The 26,932-nt window shown below is 33.5% G+C and overlaps 1 protein-coding gene across 1 annotated transcript; it reads right to left on the bottom strand.

Annotated features, from left to right (window-relative positions):
- Nucleotides 1-26,878, bottom strand: LOC129218629 (docking protein 3-like). Its single transcript, XM_054852948.1, has 4 exons — nucleotides 26,524-26,878; nucleotides 17,250-17,429; nucleotides 11,237-11,411; nucleotides 1-1,580 (listed from the first exon to the last, which is right to left on the bottom strand). The coding sequence occupies exons 1-4, from the start codon at nucleotides 26,647-26,649 to the stop codon at nucleotides 442-444; spliced, it is 1,620 nt and encodes a 539-aa protein (XP_054708923.1). The 5' UTR covers nucleotides 26,650-26,878; the 3' UTR covers nucleotides 1-441.
- Nucleotides 26,879-26,932: the final 54 nt, after the last annotated feature.

Below are 26,932 nucleotides of genomic sequence, written 5' to 3' on the forward strand. Positions count from 1 at the left end.
AAATGATTTTATAACCATAAACATAAATCAAGACAAAAATATATCACACACAGCAATCATAGATCACTTTCTTCAAACACTTGTAAAAAGAATATTGCAATGTTAAAAAAAAAGAAAGGAAAAAAAAAAAAACAAGCAGAATATTTTTTAACAGGTAAATGTGCTGTTTTGCGCTGTTTTAACATGTTATCTGTTAAGATAAATAAATACCTTTGTGCTAAACAGTAAAGTAAGACAAAACAGCTTCTTCTAATGTTGTTTTCTCTTACTTGAACGTTATCTGTTGTTTCTCAGTCCAAATAAAACTTAAAAAAAAAAGATTTTTCAAAGGTTTTTTTTTTTACAAATTTACAAAAAAAAAAAAAAAAAATAATAATAATAATAATAATAATGATAAAAATTGGTATGGGGTAAAACAAGAGCATTTCGAGAAAAGTTAAGCTACTGAGAAAGATTTTTGTATTTCTTCAATATTTGGGCATATTCTGCATCATTTTGCATGAAATGCTTTGGTTCCTCATCAATATCACTATCAACCAATGTTTGTTCAAATGAAGGAATGTTCGAATATATTGGACTAGTCAGATTTTCAGCACCAGAGGAGTGCTTTGGAAGCAAAGATCCATAGACATTTTCAGTTTTTGATAAAGCACTTTGCTTTACATTTATCAATTTACCATATACATGATCATCTGATGCTTTGCTGGCAAAGCCTGCATTTTTACTATGAAGTTGAACATCACAGTTTTCATAAGACACATGAACAAAATTTTCTTTTTTTGTTTTATCATAAATTTGAATTTTGTCAACACTACTGCTTAGGTCATTATCACCAGAAAGCATTGCACTATTATGCTTATGGACATTTATCTTAGAATATTCAGGTATACTATGAGAATGGTCGGATTGAAAATTCAGTGAGTCAAATTTCTCTCCTTTATAAACTTCTTCATATACATTGGGATACTTTGATTCATTATTGGAAATATCCACTGCACGAAATGTCTCATCTACAGCTTTGTTAATTTTACTCTTTCGAGGAGGTTTTGTCAAAGGAGGGACTGGTTTCACAGTTGGTTGCTTACTCTGGAAATTTATCAAGTTGATCTCTTTTTCATATCCAGATATCATGGAGTAAGCAGGTTCCAATCGACTGATCGAAGGTTGTGTGACTAAACTTTTTCTCTCAGACAGAGAATCTTTTGTTGCAAAAAAGTTGTTTTTATCTTCATTGAGGCTTGGACTATTAGGTACTTCTCCTTCAGTTTGAGTTGATTTTAAAGCTCCCACATGTGCATCGACACTTTGAAAAATAAGCATACCATCATTTGTGGAAAAAGTAAATAGACCTTCACCAGAAGCACATTTTCTTCCAGCTTCAAATGAAAAATTCTCTGTACCACAACCATAACGCCGAATATGACGATATGGCCAAGTAAGGATAATTTGTCCCAACCGACCCTGAGCGTTCTCTTCAGCAATGGACACACTTGCAGCTCTAATAATGAGTTTGTAATCCCCCTTTAAGTTATTTCGAATAACTGCTTCAGTTGCCATAGCTTTTACTGAATATACCTCAGCTAAATAAAAGAAAAAAAAGGATGAAACCAAACATAACATACTTAAAATAATAAAACATATATGATCAGTTACTATTCCATTAAAGGAAATAATTACACTTTCACATTTAATTTTACTGCAGAAATACACTGAAAAATTCATTTCTTTTTTGCCATCATTTGCAGCAAAAGATGTAATGGAAAACTACTTTTCCAGATAAGAAAATCAAAAATATTCTTTGCAATTTCCTACATTGCATTTAAAATCTCAAAAGAAAACCTGCTTACTTAAAACTTGACGGTTAATTCATTAAAAAAAAAAAAAAAAAAAAAAAAAAAAAAAAAAAAAAAAAAAATATGGACACAAAAATCTCAGGTTTTCTTTTAAACCCATTAGAAGATTAAGGAGTCTAAGGATCTTTAACATTCAAAATTTTTGACTTTCTGGAAAAAATATATGTTATGTGTCATTCCATGCCAACTGAAACCACAACATGGTTTTTCGAACTTAAAGCAATACCCTTGTATTTGATATCATTTTGAAGGAAATTTATTGAAGTCTGGATTGAATGGCTGTTTTTGACAGACATGCTAAATTATGTCTAAAATTTGAGGCTAATAGAGACATTTCTGATTTTGATTTTTCACTTTGTAAATGTTGCCTTTTAAAACAGCAATAAAATATAGTGATTTTTCATAGTTTTATTTTATACATGAAGGTTCATTGTTTTTGAGTATATGTGTGCAGTGATTTTCTTCATTCAACAATTTTTTTTTTTAATTGAAAAGCTTTCCAGAAATTATTTTGTCCCTTCTGTTACAAAATTTTAAATAAGTTTACTTTATGCAAAGTATTAAAGAGTTTCAAAATAAAAAATAGGTATACACAGTAAAATTTAATAGTTTCATCATATTTTGTAATTATTCTGAAACATTTTTACTAATTAGAAGAAATATAGCCGTAACAGAGGGGACGCAGTTGGAATGTCCTCTCTGTTACAGCTTGACATTGGATTTTTCAATAATCTTACTTGCTGACACTGTTATCCATGTGGTGACTGGAGCAGAATAATCCCAACATAGTCCATGCGTGTTGTAAAAGGCGACTAAAATGGATACCCAATCTAAGGTGTGAGGCACCGTGCTGATAAATGGATGGTATCTGGGTTGTATGATGTCTAAATGGTCCCCTCGAGGAACCGGGCGAAATCTCCTTGTATACTCATACAGGGTGGTTGTGCGAGTGTTGACTTTTTACCACCGCCCAGTTCCCAGCTACTTTGGAGCTGGATACTGGCTTGAAGGAGAAAACCAGCAACCTTGCTGCTGGAGGAGGTGAGGGTGCTGGTCTGCAACCCACCGATCCTGCAGTAGGCGGGCAGGGGATACTCATTTATGCACAAAAATGCAACAGGCGCAGGCAAGAGAGGGGAGACTGTTACAGTAGGCAAAAGCCACTGGGCCAGCCATTCCTGAGAAGGTAGGAGAAACCAAACGTCATTGATCGGAGGTTTCAACTCCTTCCCCTGCACAAACTGCTGCATCTTAAAGAGTAAGGACTGGTAAACCACAGTCCTATGCTCAAGCAATGCATATGTTTAAGATGGCTAGTGTGAAAGAAACCTTCCCATCGGAGAGGTTATCTCGGGATGACATTGAACATATTCAACTTGTCATTCTAAGGAGAACAGACCCGATTCTCTCTGAGGATCACATGCCAGAAATGCAATAGGCTTCTTAGCAAAATTAGTATTAGGAAGGTTTTTGGTCTTCTTACTGGACTTTACACTTAAAGCAGCACCTTGCTATAATGGGTGTCAGTAAAGATTCAATTTGCAGAGGTTACATTTTTAAGGAGGAAACTATTACTCACACCCTGTGTGATTTTGAAGTGTTTTCTGCCTATAGATTTGAACACCTTGGTCATCATTTGCTTGAACCATGCTTAATTCGTGATATTCCTATTAGGTGTTTGCTAAATTCTGCTTCAGCTACTGGTCTCTTTTAAGACTTCTGGGGACTAGTACAATAGACCTCTGGTCACAGTGCTTGATTCAGTTGAGCCCCCTTTCATTCATTTCATTCATGCTGACACTGTTCATATGGGGTTCTGGGAATGCATAAATGGGTTATAACATATTGTTTAAACCAGTTTTTTTCAGTGTTTGATCTCATCAGAGTTCGTATGATCCTTACTAACTCACTGCTTTTTTAAGAAAAGGAAATAAGGGCCTTTAAATTCCTGAAATTTCACTATCTCCTTACACAAGCTCCTTATTTTTTATTCTTCAAATGAGTGGCCTTTAAGTTTTTTTTTTCCTCTACCTTAAAGTTATCTTTCCTTAAAGATCAGATAATCCTGAAGACAGGGGAACAAATAAACCTATTTTGTTTGAGGGGATTTGAGCAGAAAAACTGACATTCTCATTCTAATAGATTATTATCCCTTTTTCACCAACAAGACTTTAATGCCACTTAGGGTCCATGTAGGTGGGTCTGTCTGCCTCAATCTGATTTTTAAAAAAACCTTAAATTTTGCTGCTACTAAATTTCTAGATTTTTAAGAATTTAGCCTACTGCTTGATGTATTTTTAAGAACAATTTTTGGAGACTAATCTCATCACTTTACAATAATAAGCTTTGGTATTTTACTGTGCAAGAACATGATGTTTGAGTCCTCTTACCCATGGATCAATTACTTTATTAATCACAATTCTTATTTAATTAAATTTCTTCTCAATTTAAACCGTGAAATCGGCGGCAAGTTTGGTAGTTTAAACAAATTGTCAATTACTTTTTTTAAAAACTGTACTTCTTAGTTTTTGATTCCCTAATGCTTTTTATATCATCCAACTGAAGAATGAATGCAGAAATGAACTGCTTTTGCTTTGTAAAGCAACTTTGAATGAATTAAACATGTATTATTTTCTAGAATTTTATTGTCTTACTCATTCTTACTAATATTTTTCGGTCTTCGAGACTTTGATCTACTTTGAAGATTAAATTTTTTTTATGATTTTTTTTCCTGATATTTGGTCTGAATTTTCTCTAGTTCTCTCTCATATGAGTAAAACTTGATTTATAAGCATGACAAAATTGAACATGAGCTTCGCCAAAATATTTCTTGCCCCCCCCCCCCCAGGTTGATGGCACACCTGCTCAAATGTTACAGAGCACCCTTTCCCAAAAATAAGAACAAAAACCCTCTAAAAACAGCCCCCTCAAAGTTTCAATAGAGCAACTTGCACCAATGCCCCCCCCCCCTGGTGGACACCCCTGATAATGATATAACATGTGTTTAGATGTCATATATCATAACAACTCTGTTACCTACTTCAACTTTAAACAACAGAAGTCATTTTTGAATTTGATATTTTGTTGTAATGCAGTACAAACTCGTAAGCAGTCCCCCCCTCTCTCTCTCTGTTACACTCTAGATTTCACATTTATATAAAATTAGGTTGTGATTTAAACATTTCTGTGAATGATATTATTACCTTGAAATAATATTCTGATTTAGGAATAAAATACCAAGTTTTTTCAAAGAGCTCCAATTCACAGACATAAATTATAGTGCTTGTCAAATTGTGTTGACATTTTCTGTCCCATCTGTTACATACCCATTTAGTTTAATTACGGAGGTTAAATGAGGATGGAATTTCAAATTTCGGTTAATTTATTAAACATTGTTCTTTAAAATAAGATTTATCTGTATTTTTTTTTTTTTTTTTTAAAGTGTTATGTATTTTTTTGAAGCAAAATCTGTGTCTGATGTCCAATCTGTTACGCTTGGAACTCACCTTATGCATAATTAATTTCTGAACAATTTGATACCTTATTTATTACCATACGCCAAAAACATTTCAAGTCATCCTAAAAATGCGTAAACTTTCCCCATAGAGATTTATGTTAACAGCAGCTGTTTAAGCCTCTTTTTCTCAGGCGCCGGTTTCTTGTTTTGCATACATGATATCTCAAAAAGTTTCTTATATATTTCCGTAAAAATTTTCATGCATGTTTGTCTGCTTTATTTTTATGATTTGAACCTAAATTTTAACTAAAAATGAAAACTAATATTAAAAAAAATGCCCAAAATTTTGGAAATTTTTCATATTAACTTATAAAATTTCAAAAAAATAAATAATTTTGAAAAAAAAAATTTAGGTTCAGATCATGAAAATATACCAGGCAAATATACATTAAAAGTTCTATGGAACTATATAAGAAACTTTGAAATATCATGCACACAAAATGAAAAATAGCGAAACCGGCATCTGAGAAAAAGAGGTTTAAACAGTTGCTGTTAACATAAATATTTATGGGGAAAGTTTACGCATTTTTAGGATAACTTGAAAAGTTTTTCGCATATGGTAATAAATAAGGCATCAAATTTTTCAGAATTGAATTATGCATAACATATATTTTTTCCAGAAAATCGAAAAGTTTGAAGGTTAAAGGTCCACTTAGACCCCTTAAATAACGAGCTGATGTGTGCTTCAAATGACTTCCTTTTACTCCAATTTAATGTCATTTTCCCATTATTGGTAACTTTAATGTGATTCAATAGTTTACTCTCTAAATATCACCAACAGTGGCCAAATTGAAAACAGATTAAAAAAAAAAAAACCACCAAATTAGTCGCCAAGTTGAGATAAAACTTGGCGACCAAAAGAGAGGCGATATATTGCCAAGTGTCCGCCAAATTATAATACCACTTGAGTTTACATCGAAATTAACAATGATTTTCCCCCAAAAAGGTGCAAAAGAACCCCTTAAAAACACCCGAATGCAACCAAAAGGGGAGGTGCACAACTTGACCCCACTAGGAGTCTACGTACCAAATTTCAACTTTCTAGGACATACCGTTCTTGAGTTATGTGACATATATATGCACATACATACGTACATTAGGGTGGAACGAAAATGAACTTAAATTTTTTTTTAATTTTTTTGGTTTGCCGTAGGGGGGAAAAGTTGTCATTTAAGTTTAAAAAGAAGCAGAAGAAATTTCATTGCTTTACTACAACATCTTTAGGTGCCGCAACGAGCTTAAAGTTTGATAATAACCGAAATTCCCGTTTAACAATGAAATTCCTTCTTATGCTTTCTTACTGTCTATAACGGCACATAATATGACAGTAAATACATTTTTTAAGCATTACATTAGGAAAGAAATACTAATTACAAAATACAGTTTTAAAAAAAAATCATAATCTTTACTAATAATAAAGCTGAAAGTCCGTCTGGAGATCTAGATCTCTGTCTGGATCTCTGTGACGCATATAGCGCCTAAACCATTCGTCCGATTTTCATGAAATTTGGCACAAAGTTAGTTGTAGCATGGGGGGGGGGGGGTGCATCTCGAAGCGATTTTTCGAAAACTCTATTTTGTTTATTTTCTATTCCAATTTTAATCACATTTACCCGAGCAAAATTATAAGATGGGCGAATAAATTACCAAGTTTTCATAACGTTTAACCGTAACATGGGCAAGCCAATCGGCGAGAAATTCTTCTTACATTATTTGTAAATATTCAAGCAAACCAAATGACCTTTTATTTTTTCTACAATGGGCAAAGCCATGCGGCTATCACTAGTATACTATAAAAGACATTAACAATTCAATTTTTATCATTTAAAGTATTCTTAATGATTGTAAATAAATTGTTAAACCCAACAGGATTGTTAAACCGGTATGATGTTTGTGTCTACTTCTTTGACACATTAAAGCGTTTTTATTTTATTTATTTATTTTTTGGTACCAAATAATTCTTTCTTCCAAATAACTCTTGAGTCAATTTTTCGTCTCCTGCGACTGAACCATACTTTTTAAGAGCCGATTAGGGGTTACAAGTTTCACTTTGAGGGATTCACTACACAAAATGTTTTACCAAGGGGGGTTCGGTTATTTCATTTTCACCCCATGAGATCTAATCAATGTTATCTTTGGCAGCAAAAATTATTTGTTGAACTTGAAACTTCTTAACCCCGCCTCTACTTTGTGTTCTTGAATTCAACACACGTCGGAATCCAAGTTCTCTTACATTTCACCGCTCTTTGCATAACATAGCCAAATGGAGATTTTCTGTTGCATCAAAATACCCATTTCTTTATATAACCCGGTCTATAATGTTCTTAAAATCATGAGAGAGATATCGTGAATGTAAGATACGTTCAAATAAATGTTTAGAGCCGTAAGTACGAGAAGGTTTTAACTTGATGTTAAACCACACAGGAGCATACGCATTGCCCACTTGATCGGTACAGGAAATGGACCCTTTCTTGAAAATGTATGAATGAAAAATGATTACTATTAATATATTTCAGTATTATTATTTGGTTCAAACAATTCTAGTGAAATGCCACGCCCATATAAAGGAAACTATACTTTACTACATTTTAACAATGTACTGAGTCAAAGTCTTGAGATCTTTCGGATTTTTAGTTGCCACGTACAATCGAAATATACGGTTTGCAAATGTAAATTATCTGGAGTGGGGAAGTTTTCCCAGGTTCCTTGAAGATAAATCTAGTGAGCAAGTTCCGCTTGATATGGTGACACAAATATCCAATACATATTTGTGATCGGTACTTATGTCCTGTATGTTCTCAAAAGGAAGGTTATTTTCAATAGGTAAGGAAGTAACCACAGGAAGATTAGAACAGGTTTCCAGCTGTTGACATATTTTGTCTTTAAATTCGTTTGCTTCTTTTGTTTTACCATCTAAGAATCCATTAGGCTTATATTTCTGTTGTCTCAAAGAAGCTCTTGACCAAATGTAATCTATTCTGGAAACTGAAAAGTCACATATATTTCACTTACAGAAAGATCTTTTCCAGCCGCACTTTTTAGGCCGTGTCTAAAAAAACAGTAGCATTTCATTACATCTTCGTAAGTAGGTAGTAAAACTTCATTGAAATCGCTAAAGATTACCAAAAATAGGACATTCTGATGTTTGTCTCGTCTGCACTTATTTAGACTGAGCCATTGCAACTCACGACAATGAAGTATCTTACCAACTAACGAAATTTTACGTTGCTCACTAACTCAACTCGACAAAGAAATTGACACCTGATCTGTGCTTGGCCCCACTCACACAAATCACTGCTGACCAGACCCGCCCCATTTACACATCCGCTGCTGCAATGACTCAAGCTCCCAGATGCCAGTGCATTCGGCAAAAAGTGCGTTTTTGCAAAGCTTACTTCGCTCTTGCGGCACCTCAAGACATAGTCCGAACAACAAAAAAAAGTTATTTTGCGACCTGTTGAGCATAAAAATTGCTTTTCAACAGCATTTGAAGCATAGAGATAAATTTGAATTTTTTTTTTTTTAAATTTAAAATGTAGCAAAAATTGCAATTTTGCAAAACTTTATGCTCTTTGCGGCACCTCAAGACGTGCTTCAATATTTTTCATATTTTTTTTACATCTTGTTTGCATGAAAAGGCAACTTTTCCGCACTACGGCAAATTGAAAATCAAAAACTTTTTTTTCGTTCCACCCTAACGTACATACAGACGTCACAAGAAAGCTTGTTGTAACTAACTCGGGAATTGTCAAAATGGATATTTCGCGTGTCTATACGTTCTTAGGCACTTATTCACCTGTGGTCGTCAAAAAAAAAAAAAAAAACTCAACATTCAGTCGGGGGTGAGCAAAATGGAAATTAAGACCGATTTTTGAGTGAAAATTTTTTCGCGAATACAATACTTCCTTTTTTGTAAAAGGAAGTAAAAACATACTCATGCCATATGAGGTAGTGAGAAGCAAAGGGATGCAAGTGGCAAAATTAAAAATTTGGAGATAACCAGTACAAATGCTAGGTGAACCTCTCCTCTGTCTTAGGGCAAGAGATTGTACTAGTAGACCTGGTAGGTGCTGCTGTACAGCATGATTTAGAAAAACATTTCAATGCAGGCCTACCTAGGATCTGATCTTTAAACATGTTTTACTCAAAACTTAAAATAGTGCACTTGCATCCCTTTGCTTCTCACTGGCTCATAATGTGGTAAACATTTCGTAACAGAGATCTCTAAACATGATGAAAAAAAGGGGGGGGGGCGCAGTGCACTTCTCTCCAAAAAAGGGGGGGGAGATAAGTTTTTGAGGGCATTTAAGCACATTAAAAAAGCCTCCATATGGTGCACTAAAAGGGCACCCTAAGGGGGCCTTACCCAAAATATTCTCAAGTTGCCTCCAAACCTGAAAGCAGAATACTATTAAATTTGCAACATACATTACACAACAGATTTTTGAACAGCAGAACAAATCTGTTCAAATGTGAGAGGGAGACTGAGAGAATATTCTGCGGAAATTCTACAGATTTCTACAGAAACTGCAGATTCTCTGCAACTACCTTCTAACTAAAGATGCAATTTCTCAGAAATTCTGCACAATTTCTTTAAAGTAGAAGTAAATCTAAAATTCTCACAAATTCTGCTGATTCAGCTAAAAACTGGCCAAAAGTTTCAAGTTCTATGCGTCATTTGCAGGAAGTAAAGATTTACATTGAATTTGAAGAAATCTGCAGAATTTCTGCAAAATTATATTTTTAGTTAGAAGGTATTTGCAGAAAACCTGCAGAAATCTTAATTTCTGCAGAAAGTCATCCTAGACAGCCTGCACCTGCTTTATGCCCCTTAAACGCCTTGGAAGACCAATTCGCAAATGATTGGTAATATAAGGCAAACAAATTTTGTTTAGCATCTTTGTGTCACCATCTCTTGGTCACACTGTTATCCGTGAGCCTTTATTCTTAGGGAAAACACCCCTTTTAATGCGATGAGATACTTGAAATTGTGTCAAAGTGCTTGGAACTTTTCGATGTTCGGAGGGACTGAAACAGCACTTTTGATGCCGAGAATGGAGACATGGTACAGGGCTTAGTATTTTCCGTCAAAAATGTATGCCTGAAATTTTGATTTCATGCTTTTTTCTGCAGTAACACTGAGTACTGAACAAATAAATAAAAGGTTCCTTTCATACTCCAAACGGTTTTCAATTTGGGTTCACGTTTCAAGAGTATTTGAAAAACGTCATGTTTCTAAGTGTACAAATACATTTATCATAAATTGTTGTATTTGTCAGTATTTTAAAGGTAAATTCATAATGCATGAATTAAGCTTGCAGAAAAATATTGGTCAAATTATTTTACCTTGCAGAACATTACAAAGCATTCTGTTTTGGGGCCTCTAAAACATCTCTCATGAAGCTGAGTAGTGAAAAGAACAGAAATCTGAAACACATTTTTTTCTTGTTGATTTGAAAGTTTTACTGAAAGTAGAATTGATAACTCGTTCTTTCTTTCAATAAATCACTAAGCATACAAAAAACTAATAAGCTTTTTAAAACAGTCAAGCATTTAAAAATAACAGAACTACACGAAAACAAAGTGCATGCCTTTACATTTCTATGCATTTTAATCAGATTTATTTTATTATAATTTTTCTAGTTTTTTTTCCTTTCTCTCATTTTCTTGCGCACTTCCTATAAACAAAATAGAACCACTCTATGATAAATGATGTACCTGAAAGCCTTAGGGGTCAGATTGGTTGGGCAGATTCTATTGGGTCAGATTGGTGGGCAACCCATGAAATAATAAAAATAATGATATTATTTATAAGGAATTTTAGAAATTATCACGTTTAGAAAGTATAAAATTTGGTTACACTCACGCTCATCCATAGAACTATATAAAGTGTTTTCTTCTTGTTTTTCATCTTTTGCAGTAGATGTTTGTATTTTGGGCTGGTATTTTCCAAATGCAACATTTTGTAAAGATACAAGCCAGTCCTGCATATCTTGAAATGTATCAGCAGAAAATTGGTAGCTGCTAGTCGTAGTACGCACCTACAATTAGAAATGTAGAACAGAATTATTTTTCCTCATTATAATTTAGAAGGAACATTAAACTCCTATTCAAAATTAAATTTAGAAATAACATTTACTGTTCCATGTAACCTCAAATATACTCTGATATTGTATTTCAACCAAGCTAAATGATTTGTAGATAGAAAAGTCTAATATGAATACTGCTGTGGGAAGGAGTGCTGCAGAAATGAGTTTTTAAGATATTTGAAGAAATGTGTTTTGGATTCCGAACTAACATTAGGGAAATGTAGGAGTTGACAGTTTTCTCAGGCTTTATTTTCAGTGAAAACCAAATGAGAAAGCTTCTACAGTAAAACTAAAGTACAATTGGCGACAAAAATGCAAAAAAAAAAAAAAAAAAAAAAATGAAATTTTGCAGACACTGCCCTTTGTTTTTCCACGGCGGAATAGTAATCGTAATAAATATTGAACAAATGAAAATTTACCTTCTTACAAAGAAAAAATATTTTCTTCAGTATGATGGCTACTATGTACCAAATACATGTACATTTCAGAAACAAAAATTAAAAACTATATCAATATAGAATTCACATTCCAACTATCAAAGATCTATAACAGTGCAAAATAATTATTGTTGAAGAATCCAGAAGTCAGGCTACTCTCTCTATGGACATTTCAATCTCTTCCTTACAACAAGATTAATTTAACAAATGAAAGTAATCAATCATATTTGTTCCATTTTGTACTAAAAAATGTTTTTAAAAAATAACAGAACAAAGTCTAGTAAAAAACTTAAAAAGTAGAAAAGTGCAACGTGATTCACAGTACAACAGAATCAAGATAATCTTAAGAATTAAGACTTAATTAGAACGGACCATCTTTAAGAAATCAGTTGTTCAGATAATCGAGAATGTTTAAATTTTCAAATTATGCAACCCCCCCCCCCTGGTTGCCTACATCGCTTAGCGCTCAAGGAAATGAAAAAGTATACTGTCAACTCTCGATAACTTGAAGTCTCAAGGGATCAGCTAAAATCTTTGAGTTATCGGAAGTTCACTTTCAAGTCTCCTTAAAACTAATTTTTATTTTATTTTAAAGAAATAATGCATAATAGATTGACAACAACACATATAGTTTGGGTAAAGTTAATTATTAGTACCTTGGGCACCCCCTGCTATTTCTGTCATTTGGGAAGGGAAATTGGTGTAAACACGGGAAATTGATGCTCATCATGTTACAACACTGCTCCTGTGTTTTGGCTGTTCTATTGGTCACCATTTCAGTTTTGTGTAATGATATGAGAAACAAGCTGATGTGTGCATCACATGACTTCATTTTACAACTAATTTAAAGTTATTTCCCCATTATTGGCAATTTTAATGTGATTCAATAGTTCACTCTTTAAATATCACCAACAAAGGCCAAATGGAAACCATATAAAAAAAAATAATTTTTAAAAAAATCACCAAATTTGTCGCCAAGTTGGTGACCAAAAGCTTGGCGATATATTGCCAAGTGTTTGCATAAGTTATAACACCATTTGAGTTTGCATTGAAATTAACATTGATTTCCCTCCAAAAAAGTGTAAAAGACCCCCTTTGGAACATTCGAATGCAACCGAAATGAGAGGTGCACAACTAGACTCCCCTAGGAGTCTACGTACCAAATTTCAACTTTCTAGGACTTATCGTTCTTGAGTTATGCGACATACATACGCACATACATACATGTTGGGCTAAATGCCTTTATTTTTGTTTCTTGAAGGATTTCATCAATATTGTTAAAGAAAAAAAAAAAAAAGATTTGTAACTTACCTTTTGCCATTCTGGAAAAAACTTGCACGGGAAATCCCATCCACCTGCCACTGACACTCAAATGTTTAAGTTTGAATCGGAAGTGATCGGGAAAATTAGTGGCACGCTATGATTGGTTGCCGCCATTCGACAGAAGTCGGCAAACTTCCGACAGAGCACGTGTCAATTACGTAAGATAACCTGTTGAGGTGTTAGGTGCCGAATATCGAATAAAGTAATGATTGAGCAACCTGCAAGCTGTGTGTTTCAGGAGTTGAGCTGTTCTTGCAAGATGCAAATGAGGTAACGTCACATTACTACAAGCACGGTCGGATCTGGCAATAAATATGCGGACCGATCGTAGCTCTCTCTCTCACTCATCTTCTCGTTTGTGCTGTTTGGTGTTTGTGTTCGTCCACATGTTTTGATAACGTTTTTGCTGCCGGCCTCTCAGGTGAGGTCGGGTATTTTGGATGCTTCGTAGTTGATGCCCCCACTTCGGAAGTGCGTGCTGTAGTGATGTTCATCAAAATGGAAAGTTGTTGTTCAAGTTAAGCCGGTTGTTTGGTCTTCAATGCTAAGGAAAGGAGCGAGTCCATCTACAATGCTTACCTGGATGTGGTGAATTTGGTGTCTGAGGCATGAACTGAGTAGCGAGCGATTATGACGAATTGCGGTGCTGTCCTTCTGCCTATGCGGAATTCACGGTAATAAGCCGATAGAACTTTTTACATCCTGCGTGTTCATCTTGATTCAACTTGGACTTACTTTAAGACTTTTTTGACTTAGCATACCTAACATTTTTTGAGGACTAAACTATTGTGTTGTAACTATTTTTACTAATGCATGTTTAAATAAATGTTTTCCAATGTTAAAATGATTCATGTTTTATTTTCTTCGGGCAGACCACTCCCTCAAAATTCAGTTGGTAATGAGTTGCCTAATTTTCAGCTTAGCTGTAGGCTACTAACTCAATAAGATCTAAATATATCCAACAATACATACATACATACAGAAATATGATTCAATAGTTTACTCTAAATATCACCAACAGTGGCCAAATTGAAACAGATTTTTTAAAAAAATCGCCAAATTTGTCGCCAAGTTGGCGACCAAGAGACTAGTGATATAGCGCCAAGTGTATCGCCAAATTATAACACCATGAGTTTACATCGAAATTAACAATGATTTCCCCCCAAAAAGGGGCAAAAAAACCCCTTTAGAAACACCCGTAGACCCCACTAGGAGTCTACATACCAAATTTCAACTTTCTAGGACATACCGTTATTTAGCATGCGACATACATACGCACACATGTACATATGGACATTACGAGAAAAGTCATTGTAATTAACTCGGGGAATGTCAAAATGGATATTTCAGATGCGTATACATTCTTAGGCACTTATCCGCATATGGTCGGGTTGAAAAAAAAACTCAACATTAATTCAGGTGGGTGAGCAAAATGGAAATTAAGGCCGAATCTTGAGTGAAATTTTTTTTGCAAATACAATACTTCCTTTTTTGTAAAAGGAAGTAAAAAGTGGTAAGAAGTAAATTTTTCTCACCCAATGACCTGTGTTTTTTTTTTATGAGAGTTTAGTGTTTTTTTCTAATTCAAAGCTAGGTTATTTTGATACTTTGAAATGGGAGCTTTATGGTGTGCTAATGTGTTTTCTATTTTGTTAACAACATTTTGGTGTTTGTTTTTTCAAAAATACTTTGAAAATCACTTTCGTGTACCTTGTTCACATATTTTCTTGTACCTTTGCATACCTGCCAACATCTACTGGGAAAAAAACCAGTAGATGTTCAAAAGATCCAGTGGATGATAACAAAGGATTTTCAATTGTCATTTAGGGAAGAACAGGGATTTCTTATTATCCTTCTTGTGCAACCAAATGTTCCCTACACCATATACACAATCCATAGAAATGATAAAAATCCAGGAATCTCCTGGAAAAACCAGAAGAGTTGGCAGGTATGCCTTTGGCACTCGAAACAGATGGGTAAGTGGGTGCCCAAGGTACAATCACACAGGTACACAATTTAAACAATTTCAAAAAACAAAAATTACGTAATTTCAAACACAAAAATTAATGTGGGCACTAGAAAGGTTCATGAGAAGGCTGGAATGCACTGGCTTAATGACTTCCTGAAGCATCACCATAAGCAGCTCTCCTTGAGGAAGCCACAGGCAACATTAATTGGTAGAGTTATGTTCTTCAGTAAACCCATCGTGGATGCTTTTTCCAGAAACCTCGAAAAAATTATATGGTCATATTCTTTTACTCTCAATCATACATATTACCTTGACGAAACTGGACCAAGCACTGTCCTCAACCCATCAAAAGTGATTGCAGGATCATGAGAAAAGCAAGTTGGTGCTGTCACTCAGCTGAAAGAGGAACCTTGGTGACCGTGGTTTCTTCAATAACTGCCGCTGGAAATGCAGTTCTACTATTGTTGATTATTCTATGAGTGCATTTCAGTCAGTTTCTCTATGGGTAGCACAAGTTTCTGGATGGAAAAATACAACTGTTTTCCTTGGATACCTCAAGCAGTTCAAAAAGCATGTGCGACCTTCAAAAGGGACACCAGTATTAATCATAGTGGACAATCACGACAGCCATTTATCACTGGACGGAATTGATTTTGCCTGCCGTTGTGTTATTCACAACCTACCACTGCATACAAGCCACATATTACAACCCCTTGACAGAGGAGTCTTTCGCCCTCTAAAGACCTATTATCATCAGGAGTGATGGCTCTGGTCATTAAAGAACGTACAGAAGCCCATAACCATTTTTGATACTGCACAAATTTTTGTAGAAAGTAACTCAAAAGCAATACAAATATAAATAGCAGCATTGTAAGTATTATTTCGATCCACAGTTAAGAAAATGCATGCCCAAGGTACAATGAAGGGTGCCCAAGGTACCCCTTGTTTGCCCCTTGCTTGTACCTTGTGTAGAAAATCCTTTTTTTAAAAAAACAATTCACCAAAAATCACCTAATTAAAATTTTTAAAAATTTCAAAAATACATAGAAAGCTAACAAGCAGGAGGACCCGTAGAATCAAAAACCATTTGTTTTATATTGTGTTAACATGCTCAAAATTAGAGTTGAAAAAAAAAAACTGCCCAAGGTATATGACCTTCCCCTAACATAAAAAACATTTTTAAAGAGAATAATTTTGATTAAGTTTATTTTAAAAGCAGTTTTAACTACTGTGTATGTCCTAGACACAATTTCTTGACTTTAGTTTGCATTGTTTTTAAACATCTTTTGTCTTAATAGCACAATTTTTTGAAAAATTTAATTTTTGTCAAATTTTCAAGTTTTTTAAACATTAGTCAACAATGAAATTTTAGGTCCTCAGCCATAGCAAAAAGTAGCCCAATCGAATACTTTTCAAGGTATATTGCAACACTGCACATTAAGGAGCACTATTTCAAATAAATTGTCCTTTTCCTACAAGATGATAAGCAAAGCAATTTGTTAAAGAAGAAAAACATTTTTTTTTCTCATTTTGGCTGCATTTTAATGCATAGAATGGAAACGAAACATTCGTAAAAACTTCGCCTTTAAAAGGAGTACATTTGAGATAGAGACAACTTTGTATTAAAAACACCAAATTATTTTGGGACCAAATGAAAACTTCAAGATAAAGGAATATTTGAGTCATAAGGCTTAGAGTTATGAAGAGTCAACTGTAGTACGGTCAGGCAGGCCTGTCATTAGAACAATCTTTGGGTCAAATATTCATTCATTTTCATTAATTAGGAAAAAAGGATCTGCGTAAAAAAAATTAAATAAAAATGTCTGAATACATTTTAATTCTTAACATTATACTTTGTGCACTAATTTTCAAAATATTACATGAATTTTAGAATGAAACTGTGTCTCAGAAATTTAAATCAAAATTCTTACACAGCATGGAAAAATAATAAAAGTTGCAACTCTGCTATATTTTATGTGGCCATGTGTAGTAATTTTTTGTTTTTTTAAATGTGTGTTTGAAACAAATCTATTATTGCAAGCTAATACAAGAAATCCTTACCTCAAAAACATTGGCTTGATTTTTTTGTGGTGTTGGTATTACTTTGACACAGTCAGTTAAAGTTATTATTTTTGATGGGTTTTTCTTGATATATGTATCCTCAGATTCAAACAATTCCATTCTCTGAATTCCATGATTACTTGAATTGTATAAAGCACAAAATCTTTTTATCCAAGTTTTCTACAGAAACATTAATTGAAAACATCTCGTTAAAAATTCACTTTTGCAAACCATACAAAAATACACAAAAAGAGACAAAATGATCTTTAAAAATGCACAACATATTCAGAAAAAGAAGAAATTAATTCGTAACGAAGTTGAACTCTGTCAACTAAAACGAACATTTTGTTAGTTAAATTTGCTTTGATATTCAATTATGCAAAAAACATCAAGCATTTCTGTGCATTAAAATGAAAGTTTTGGCTATGACTAACAAAAATTACCACTTCACTGAAAAATGTTGCAACTACTTATTTAAAATTATTCATCACTTTGAGTAGTTTTATCAAGAAGCATATGTTGAACCTTTTTGTATGGAGGACAAAAAAGTCCATAAACCAGTCGTATTTTAATTTGCTTAGGGATAAAGCTTTCTATCTTCAATTGTTGAATGCTATATGACTCTCCTTTTGTGAAAAATCATCTTTCTTCCAAAGAATTCTTTGTTAAATAAATTTTTGCAAAATAAGTTTTTAAAACATTCTATTTTTGTTATATGAAAATTTAATCTTTGTTAAGCAACACAATCGAACTATGAATAGAATTATATAGGGTTAGGAGGGGAAAAGTGATGCTATATTGAAAAACACATTTTTCCTTTTTTTTAATTAAGATTTCAAGCCAATTCTTTTTTGGGGACATATATTGAAATAATAGCAATTATTGAGATACTCTAGTTGAATCGATTATTTCAGAAAGGGCCTAAGACCTACCGGAATCCATTGGACTTACATCCTTTCTGAAATACCGTATATACTCGCATGTAGGTCGATCTCACCTATAAGTCGACCCCTCTACTTTTAGGAGAAAAATCGGGAAAAAATCGAAAACCCGAGTATAAATCGAGTCTGGGGTCTGTCCAGGATTTTTCACACGGTCCGTTTTTTGTGAAAAATCAAATAACTTTGTGAAAAATGAATTAATTTTGTGAAAAATCAAATAATTTCGCAAAAAAAAATTAAAATTAAAAAAAAAAAAATTTTGTTAAAACGGAATTTTAGAATTTAGAGATGGCCCAAACTGCATCATTTACACTTAAAGTTGAATGTTTTCCTCTTCTATGTTGAGAATATCATACTGGGGCTTTTTTCTAGTATGGGGGGGGGGGGCATCGCTCTCTTAAGTATCAATATTTTTCTACCATTCCACATTATGTACTTACTAGATATTATGTACTTACTAGATATTACTTATGTATTAACTAGAAATATTTCTGAACAGTGTTTAAAATAACAAAAAAATTAAGACTCAGACAAGGGTTCAGCATTTAACTTTTTGACCCAAGACACTTGAAAAGCACATAATTTCGTTTAAAACTTAAAAATTCCATGATTTTAAGAAAAATAAAAAGAGATTTTATTTGTTTACCTCTTAACAAAGCGTACTAAACATCAAAAATTCGAAAAATTGGATTCCCATAGCGGATGCAAAGAGATCGCAATTCTCAAATTGAAGGTATCAAAAGTATAAAAACGGCTTGTTAAAGAAATATTTTTGATAAAATTATTTTAAAATTGCATTTTTGTGTCCTATGATTAGTGATGTAAAATACCTGGGTATTTTTAGGGGTAAATACCCAGGGTATATACCCGGGTAAATACCCAAAATGGGTATTTACCTGGGTATTTATTTCAAAAATTTCTATCCAACTTTAATACTTTTCTGTTTGTATTCCACTATGTATATATACAGGGTGTTTTGTTTTATCTTTCAAGACCTCTATTTTTGCAACCGTTAGTCCTAGATGCATACTTCCAATAGCAAAAATGTTCAAAATCAGATGCAGACTTAAGATATTAAAAATTTGAAGTAAAAATAAAAATGAGTAAAAAAATACAAATTTTAACTTTTTACACCAGCCCCAGGTCCTCTGACTTATATTTAGGGAAATAATCTCCATTGAAAAACAATTACAAAAAAAGTTTGACATGAGTAGGACAAATATTCACTGAGATATGAAACGCAGTGTTTTGTGACTTACACCACTTTACACTCGCCCTCAGTAACATCTTTTGGGGGAAAATATAGCAGTTAATGAGTGTTTATATAAAATATAAAATTATATGTGTGCAGAGTGTGATTTTTCAAATTGTTCAAGGTTTTGCAGCTTGTTTTGCGTATCACGGCATAACATTTGCATGAATTTTTGAATAGAAATGAAAAATGTAAATACCTTGTGTTTTTTACTTTGCCAACCTATCATTCTTCTGAAAGGGTAATAAGTTCTAATCTCATCTTCTGTAGGGTCCCTTAAAACTTTTAAATGGAATATCTCCTTGAGTTTTGATTGCACAAATGTCAAGTTTTTTTGTGTCAGTAAGTTTTAAATGCAGATCATTTCTCTAAATATAAGTTAAGGGACCTAGGGTCGTAGAAAAAGTTAAATTTTGTAGTTTTTGACTCATTTTTATTTTTGTTTCAAACTTTCAATATCTTTACTCTGCATTTGATTTTGAATATTTTTGCAATTGGAAGTATGCATCTAGGACTAGCGGTTGCAAAAATAAAGGTCTTGCAGGTTAAAACAGAACACCCTGTATAACCAACCATATATACAAAACAATAAATTTTTCTCTAAAATTTGTATTTTGATCGCATATTTAAAATATTATTGTGTGGAACAACTCAGCAAGCTAATATGATATTCACATATAAAAAGCCATTCTACAAAAAGTAAAAAGCTTAACTGGTTACAAAAAAAAAAAAAGTTAACATCTTCTCCAATTATGGCATTGAGAAGAAAGATTCTTTGGTTCATATGTTTCTTTCATAATTTCATTAAGTGTTTCAATAAAAAATATTATAAACTGTGTAATACATATGTATGTATCAGTTTTACCAATTATTTCATATTTAGATTTTTAAAAAAAAATTCTCGCTCACTTTTTGCATTTTTTTGTAAAATACCCAGTTTTTGGGTATTTACCCAGCCCTTGGGTAAATACCCGGGTAAATACCCAAAAAATATTTACCTACCCGCTGGGTATTTACCCGATCCACATCACTACCTATGATAAACATATCATTAATATCTGTGGACACAGTTGAAGAAAAAAAAATTAAACCATCGATTCAGCATTTAAATTTTTGACTCATAAAAGAAAATGGAATTTTGCTTTAAAAACTTGAAATGAGCGTTCTAACAAAAATAAAGAGACTTTTCATTTATTTGGATCCTTATAAAGCAAAGTTAGCTTGAAAAAAGAGCAAAATATGATTCTCATATCGGATGTTAAAAGATTGCATTTTTCAAAATGTAGACATCTAAAGAAAAAAAAACAGAAGTTAAAGAGTTTATTTAAAGTTAATCATCCCTGTTAGCATCGAAAAATCAAACCCATATAATTTTCCCCCAAAATAACAGTTAAACATCGCACCGCACCTTAAATATTGACAAGCTAGTAAAATGATGAGAATATTTTCTAATCAAGTCATTGTAAAGGTTTAACGCCAGACGCGATAAATTTGAAGTTGGTAATCTTATCTGAAGCGCTCATAATTCCCCCCCCCCCACCCTTACTATCCCTTTGCAGTTCTAAGTTCATTTCGCTGATTATATTAGTATTATTATTGTTTATTAAATCATAAGTATGAGCGGAGGGGGGGGGGAGAAAAGTGCTTACCAATGCATTTTCAGAAAAGTTTACAACAGCACCGCTGCTAATTAGCTGTGATACAACAAACAAAATTATTTAAAACCAAACTTATTTTCAGCTGTTAATTTCTTTCTAAGAAACTAACAAGTTTGGCAATACCACTTATCGCTTGCAGGAGCACCACAAGGCAGCCGATTTTTTTTTTTTTTTTGCAAAATTAGCTTATTTTGTATAAGCTGATCCCCCTAATTTGACTTATAAAAAGGTTCCAAAAATTATTAGTTCTATGCACGGAAATATGCCTTATTTTGCTTTCAGATTTGCTCTTTCAATAAACAATTTGTGAAAGATCTTGTGAAAGACCCATTCTTGTTTATCAGAATTTTCAGAAGAGTCCGTTTCGATTGATCGGTATTTTGTGAAAGGTCCGTTTTGGTTGATTAGATTTTTGTGAAGGGTCCGTTAACGGACCCAAATATCCTCTGGCCAGACCCCAGCGAGTCCCTACTTTTGGAGAAAACGGGATCATTTTGCTGCTAATTTTGATTTTAAACTTTAAAAAAGGAGGAAAATTAAATGTAATGAACATTTTTATGTTAAAAACGTCCGATTTTTACTCTTTTGCATCAAAAGGGTTCACTTTTGCGATCGCGATTTTTGCGATTGAGGTTCAATTTTGCTGTTAAGATTCTTTTTACTTGTTGCTTTTATTATGATTTTATATGAATAAAATTTTATGCTGTAGTCATGTTACATTGTTTTTTAAAATTGAGCAATATTTTGCGATATCGAGAAATTTCATGAATACGGCGATCCCCACACTTTTCGCGTAATCAGCCGTTTACTGTAATTATTTATTCTTTAATTCACAATCAGACCATGCAAAATCATAGCGTATTTACTTCTTGAGCATCTGCTTCAAAGGGATGGACGAAAATAAGGAAAATATTAACATTTACGAGTGTTTTTTCTAAGAAAAAAATCAGCCAAATTTTTCAGAAATTCTGTCCCACGTATAAGTCGACCCCTTAACTTTCAACATCATTTTTTGTAATAAATTTCTCGACTTATACGCGAGTATATATGGTGATCAATTCAGTTTTAAAACTGGTGACAAGCTAAATGATAGAAAAATACTTGCTTAAATGTCTGTTACATATGAAACGCAATTTTATGCTACTGATCAACTTTCTAAAACTGTTATAAACAAGTACAAGATATAAGTTTAAGTGCAGACTGAAAGTGGATTATGCAGAGAATACAGTCGAACCTCGTTTAAACCACCCCCTGAAAAACCATCACCCTTTTAGTTCGACAAGAAATGTAGCGAAAAAAACATTCAGTATATGAATGCAATACAAATTCCCTCCTTAAACTGCCACCCCCGCCCACCGCCACTGATTTTCGAGGGAAACTGCATCCTTGGTATGATAATATTGCTGTTTAAAACCGCCATCTTGAAGGACCATGTCAAGCAATTCAAACTTGGCAGTAAGCCCATAGACTAATAATAAGAGTAGACCGAGCTTTCCCAGACTTGCTGTTGAAAAAAATTGGTTCATGGATACATCATGTGACTGGTGGGAGGCTCAGCGAAAACTTTGGCAGCATGGTTGCTAGCTAAGGCAACATTATCTTTGGTACTCGACATGTATTTTAAGACGTAATGTGTTTTCATTATAATTTTTTTCCAGGTGCAGAGATTGAACTGTTTTTCTTTTAGTTATGCATTATTTTGACATTAGTAATTAGTTTTTGATCACAGTTTTCAGTAACTTTTATTTTATTTGGAAGTGCTACGTCAGCATTGGCATGAACGTAATGGCGTAAACGTTTTGCGTTAACGCAAAAATGTACTAATCGGTATCTTTAATTGAAATTGTAGGTAAAAATCTTACCGTTTGCCGATTCTCTTTGGGCGCTTGCATCTTTAATTGCTTAGAGAGTTATTGAAATTGACTAAAGAAAATGCACAATACTATCTAAACTATCTAAACTCACTATATTAACAATATATTTACAACTTAGAACAACAAATTTACAAATCGGACTCCATAAAAGATCATTCTTCCGAGTTCTGTTAATTCTATTTATTTTATTTCTCGCGGGCGTCGATCGTCTGCTACGATCGACGCCCGCTGTTGCTAGGATATCCACCAGTCACATGGTTTGGTTTATGAACAGCAAAAGGGTTGCCATAGCTCAGTCTATTCTTATTATTAGTCTATGAGTAAGCCATTAAGTCCATGAGGCAAAAAATAATGATGCCATTAAAAAAACATTTTATATATATATGGCATGGGCATGACGGAAGTTCATTTGAAGCACTTTGAAATTTTTATACATACCTATAGAATCTCAAAATTCTTACCCAGTCCAAAAATATTTTTTGACAGTGGCAAAAAAAAAAGTTTATTTGGACAGTTTTAAAAAAATGACGAGTTTCCAATTTCTGAGAATTCAAGCCATTTGTCTCAGCCATTTAAAATTACTAATTTTGTTTCATTTTCTCTTCACCCAGTCTGTAATCTGGTTCAAAATTGTGAAGACAAAATTATGAACACTGCAGAAAATGATTTTCTGAATTTGAAAAAAGTTATGCGTTATTTGAAAAAGAAAGAAAAAAATGCTGGAATTGAACTGGTTTTGAATGTTGCCAAAATCAATATTGTTGAAATTTAAGGTACAGATGTCATATACCCCCCCCCCCCCCCATTTGGAGACATCCGATTTTTTGCACAAAATTGAAATATTTTTCTCGCCAATGAGGCGATAAATTTTTAAGCATGGCATCCCTGGTGAAACTAACCTGTGGTTGGCAACGCGAAGGCAAACTTGTTCGAACTTGTTTACTTGGGTTCTTTACTTGGTTTTACGCAGGAGAGATACGTGTTGTTTTGTGCAATATACTTTACAGGAATGCTTATTTTGTGTTAGTTTAGATTCAGTAGTTGTGTTTTGAAGTAAAAACATTAGAAAATGCCAGTTTCTTCAAACTTGAAAGTTAATTAAAAGTTAACTCCAACGTGGTGTGTATCTGTAACGTGCCATCGTCATATGATGCATTGTTTTAGACTGAGTGTGAATAATTATCCCATATAAAAAGATAAGTTCTTTATTTTAGAATTCAAAAAAAAAAACCCCTCTCACTTCCAAAATTCTTTGTTTTTACAAATCCTTGAGGGGTTCTTGTAGTTTTTAACTTTATTTTTACTGTATGTAAATTAATTTTACAGAAATAGTACGGTTATTTTGTTCTAAAAGTTAATTCTTATCGATGCCACGAATTATTTAGACATTCTTTTAGGTACTGAATTTTATGTTAACAATTGAAAGTTCTTTCGGTTGTACTCTTAAAAATGCTGAATTTTATTAATAAATCTGCACAATAATGGTGCATATTTCACACTTAAAACTGTGTCATTATTGTACACTGAACGGAAGGGGTTACCCTTGGGTGTCTCAATGAAAATATACATAACTGTGACTATACTCCGACTGTAATGTATATTAACAGTCGGAGGGATAACGGACCGAGCGGAGCGAGGTCCTGGCGAGCCAGAGGTCTCATAGTACTTTCGTAATGAGACCGAGGCAGGGCCGGCGAGCCGAGGTCTCATTACGAAAGTACTATGAGACCAAGGGCTCGTATCCCGGAGAAATGATGAAAAAAAAATTAATGCATTAATTTCGACTTGTAATTAATACAATAATTTATTTCATTGTATTTTAATATGTTTACAAAAAACCCCGGCCCTGTACATTTTTGAAGCATATATTCGTGATGTTTTTTGTTGTGCTTTTATGTTGTTTTTATATATATTGTGTTTTGAAGTGCTTTGATCATGTTTTTTTTATCTGTTTTTTTCCTGTTGGCGCTAAAAAAGCATCGCTAAGAACGATGTATGACATATGTCGTCATACATCGTTTTCCTTGGCGACGCTTTCTTGCCGCCAACAGGAAAAAGTCGCCAAGGGTGGGGTATATCACATCAGTTCCAAATTTAAAATTTAATGTTTAGTTTTTAAACCTTTTTGCTGTAAATTTTAGCATGACAGCTGAAAGTGAAGGATTGTCACGGGCCACAGCACATTCCGCATGCATCGTTCGGCTGTCATAGTGCCCTGAATATGCACTAGAGGTGACGTGATATTACTTGACACAGCGTCCTAAACCATGATGTCGCATTGCCGAGCGGTGAGACGCACAACAGTAGCTGCTGGATTAGACATGTCAACACCATATTCGTGTGTGGTGACTATCACTAGTAAAACAGAAGCGTGTCTCATCTGAGAATACGACGTTCCACCATTCCTGTCATCCAAGTCGCTCTAGCATGGCATCATTCCAAGTATTGATATGTATGCTGTTGGGTCAATGGCAGTCTTCTGAATGGATGCCGATGAGTGCAGGCCACTTGCAACCAATCAATAGGTATTTTTATATCAATGGGTTCTGATCGATATGGGAACATCCAGGGTGTGTTGCACATGTATCAAAATGGAGGTACACGCGGCTTGAGGAACTGCCACAGCTTGTCGATAAACAGCCCCACTGTACCTGTCAGAACACAGCCTCATTCTGACAGTCATAGCAGATTTGAGGTGTACTGCAGACTATTTATGAATCAGATAGATTTTTTTTTTTTTTTCAGTTTTCTGCTCAAATTTAAAGCAGAAAATTACAGTTCAAAGTGAAATAGGAAAAATAAATCAAAAATGACATTTAAATCTATGTTGGAGTCCTTAGTGGCTAAGATATCAAAAGCACTTGCTCCCTCAGCTACCATTGCCAGTTTTCTATTTTATTTCAAAGCATTTAGCCTTTGTTTTACTTATAATTTTTCATTTAGCATTTCACTGCATTGCATTTTGAAGATTCATTGTAAGTGTTATGACTAATTTAATGCTGATATACCTTGCAGACTATTTTTCAAATTTTCAATCTCAGTCACAGACAACTGAAAAAAATTCTGCAACCGAAGTTGTAAGATTATGGTTTGCAAAAAAAAATTAGTATACGTATAAAATGAAAAAGTTTAGTTTTTTAAACAAAACAAAAAAAAAATCTTCCACATATACACTCCCCCCCCCCCCTCTTTCTACCCCTTCCATTGAAAATGTCTTTCGCAATAAAAAATGTCAATCACAGATGGATCAACTGGGTTAGTTTCACAGAATGGAAGATAAATCACATTTAATAGTCATTATCTATTTGGCATTAAAAATTATTAATGACTATATAACATTTGTCAATATATAACACTGTAGCTTAAAAGTTATAACGATAAGAATTCTATTCATGACAATTTTGGAATAGTTGAGTAGTAAAAAGCTACTTGTAGATATACAGTAATGAAGTAATATTTTCATACGAAACTTGTGCATGACAAAGATCAATCTTTATAATGTGCGAAAAGAATCAGTAAAACAGCAAACAATAAAGAAGAAATTCTTACTCTTAAAAATATTTGAGGTGGTATCAATAAAAACCCGGTTTTAAAAGCTTCTTCCATATCCATGTTTAGTTTCAATTTATCCACTTGGATCAACAGGAAGGAAGTTGCGAATGGTTTCAAAATCATAAAGCTTGCATTTTCAATTTTCGTTACCAAATCAATAATATTACACTTGCACGGACAAAATCAAAGCTAAACACTTCAGGACATGGCAAAAACCAACATATATCATCATAGCGGATAACAGTTCAATCTATTTTTAAGTTTCATTTCTACATGTGTATTATCACTTTCACAATCAGTTTCTGACTTTTGATAAGTGTTCTTCCCAGGGTTGCCAGATTTTGAAACAGAAAAATACTACATCTTCTCTGAAAAAATCATAGACATAAATAAGGGAAGTGTCTGC

This window comes from Uloborus diversus, chromosome 3, assembly GCF_026930045.1.
Source record: "Uloborus diversus isolate 005 chromosome 3, Udiv.v.3.1, whole genome shotgun sequence".
Classification (NCBI taxonomy): Eukaryota; Metazoa; Arthropoda; class Arachnida; order Araneae; family Uloboridae; genus Uloborus; species Uloborus diversus.

Bases quoted from the DNA above. Each gene is read 5' to 3' on its own strand.
- LOC129218629 (XM_054852948.1), bottom strand. From the start codon at position 26,649: ATGATTTTGAAACCATTCGCAACTTCCTTCCTGTTGATCCAAGTGGAT. The intron at 17,430-26,523 runs GTAAGAATTTCT...ATGTTTCTGTAG, and splicing joins CACCTCAAATATTTTTAAGA to AAAACTTGGATAAAAAGATT. The intron at 11,412-17,249 runs GTAAGGATTTCT...TTCTAATTGTAG, and splicing joins ATCAAGCCAATGTTTTTGAG to GTGCGTACTACGACTAGCAG.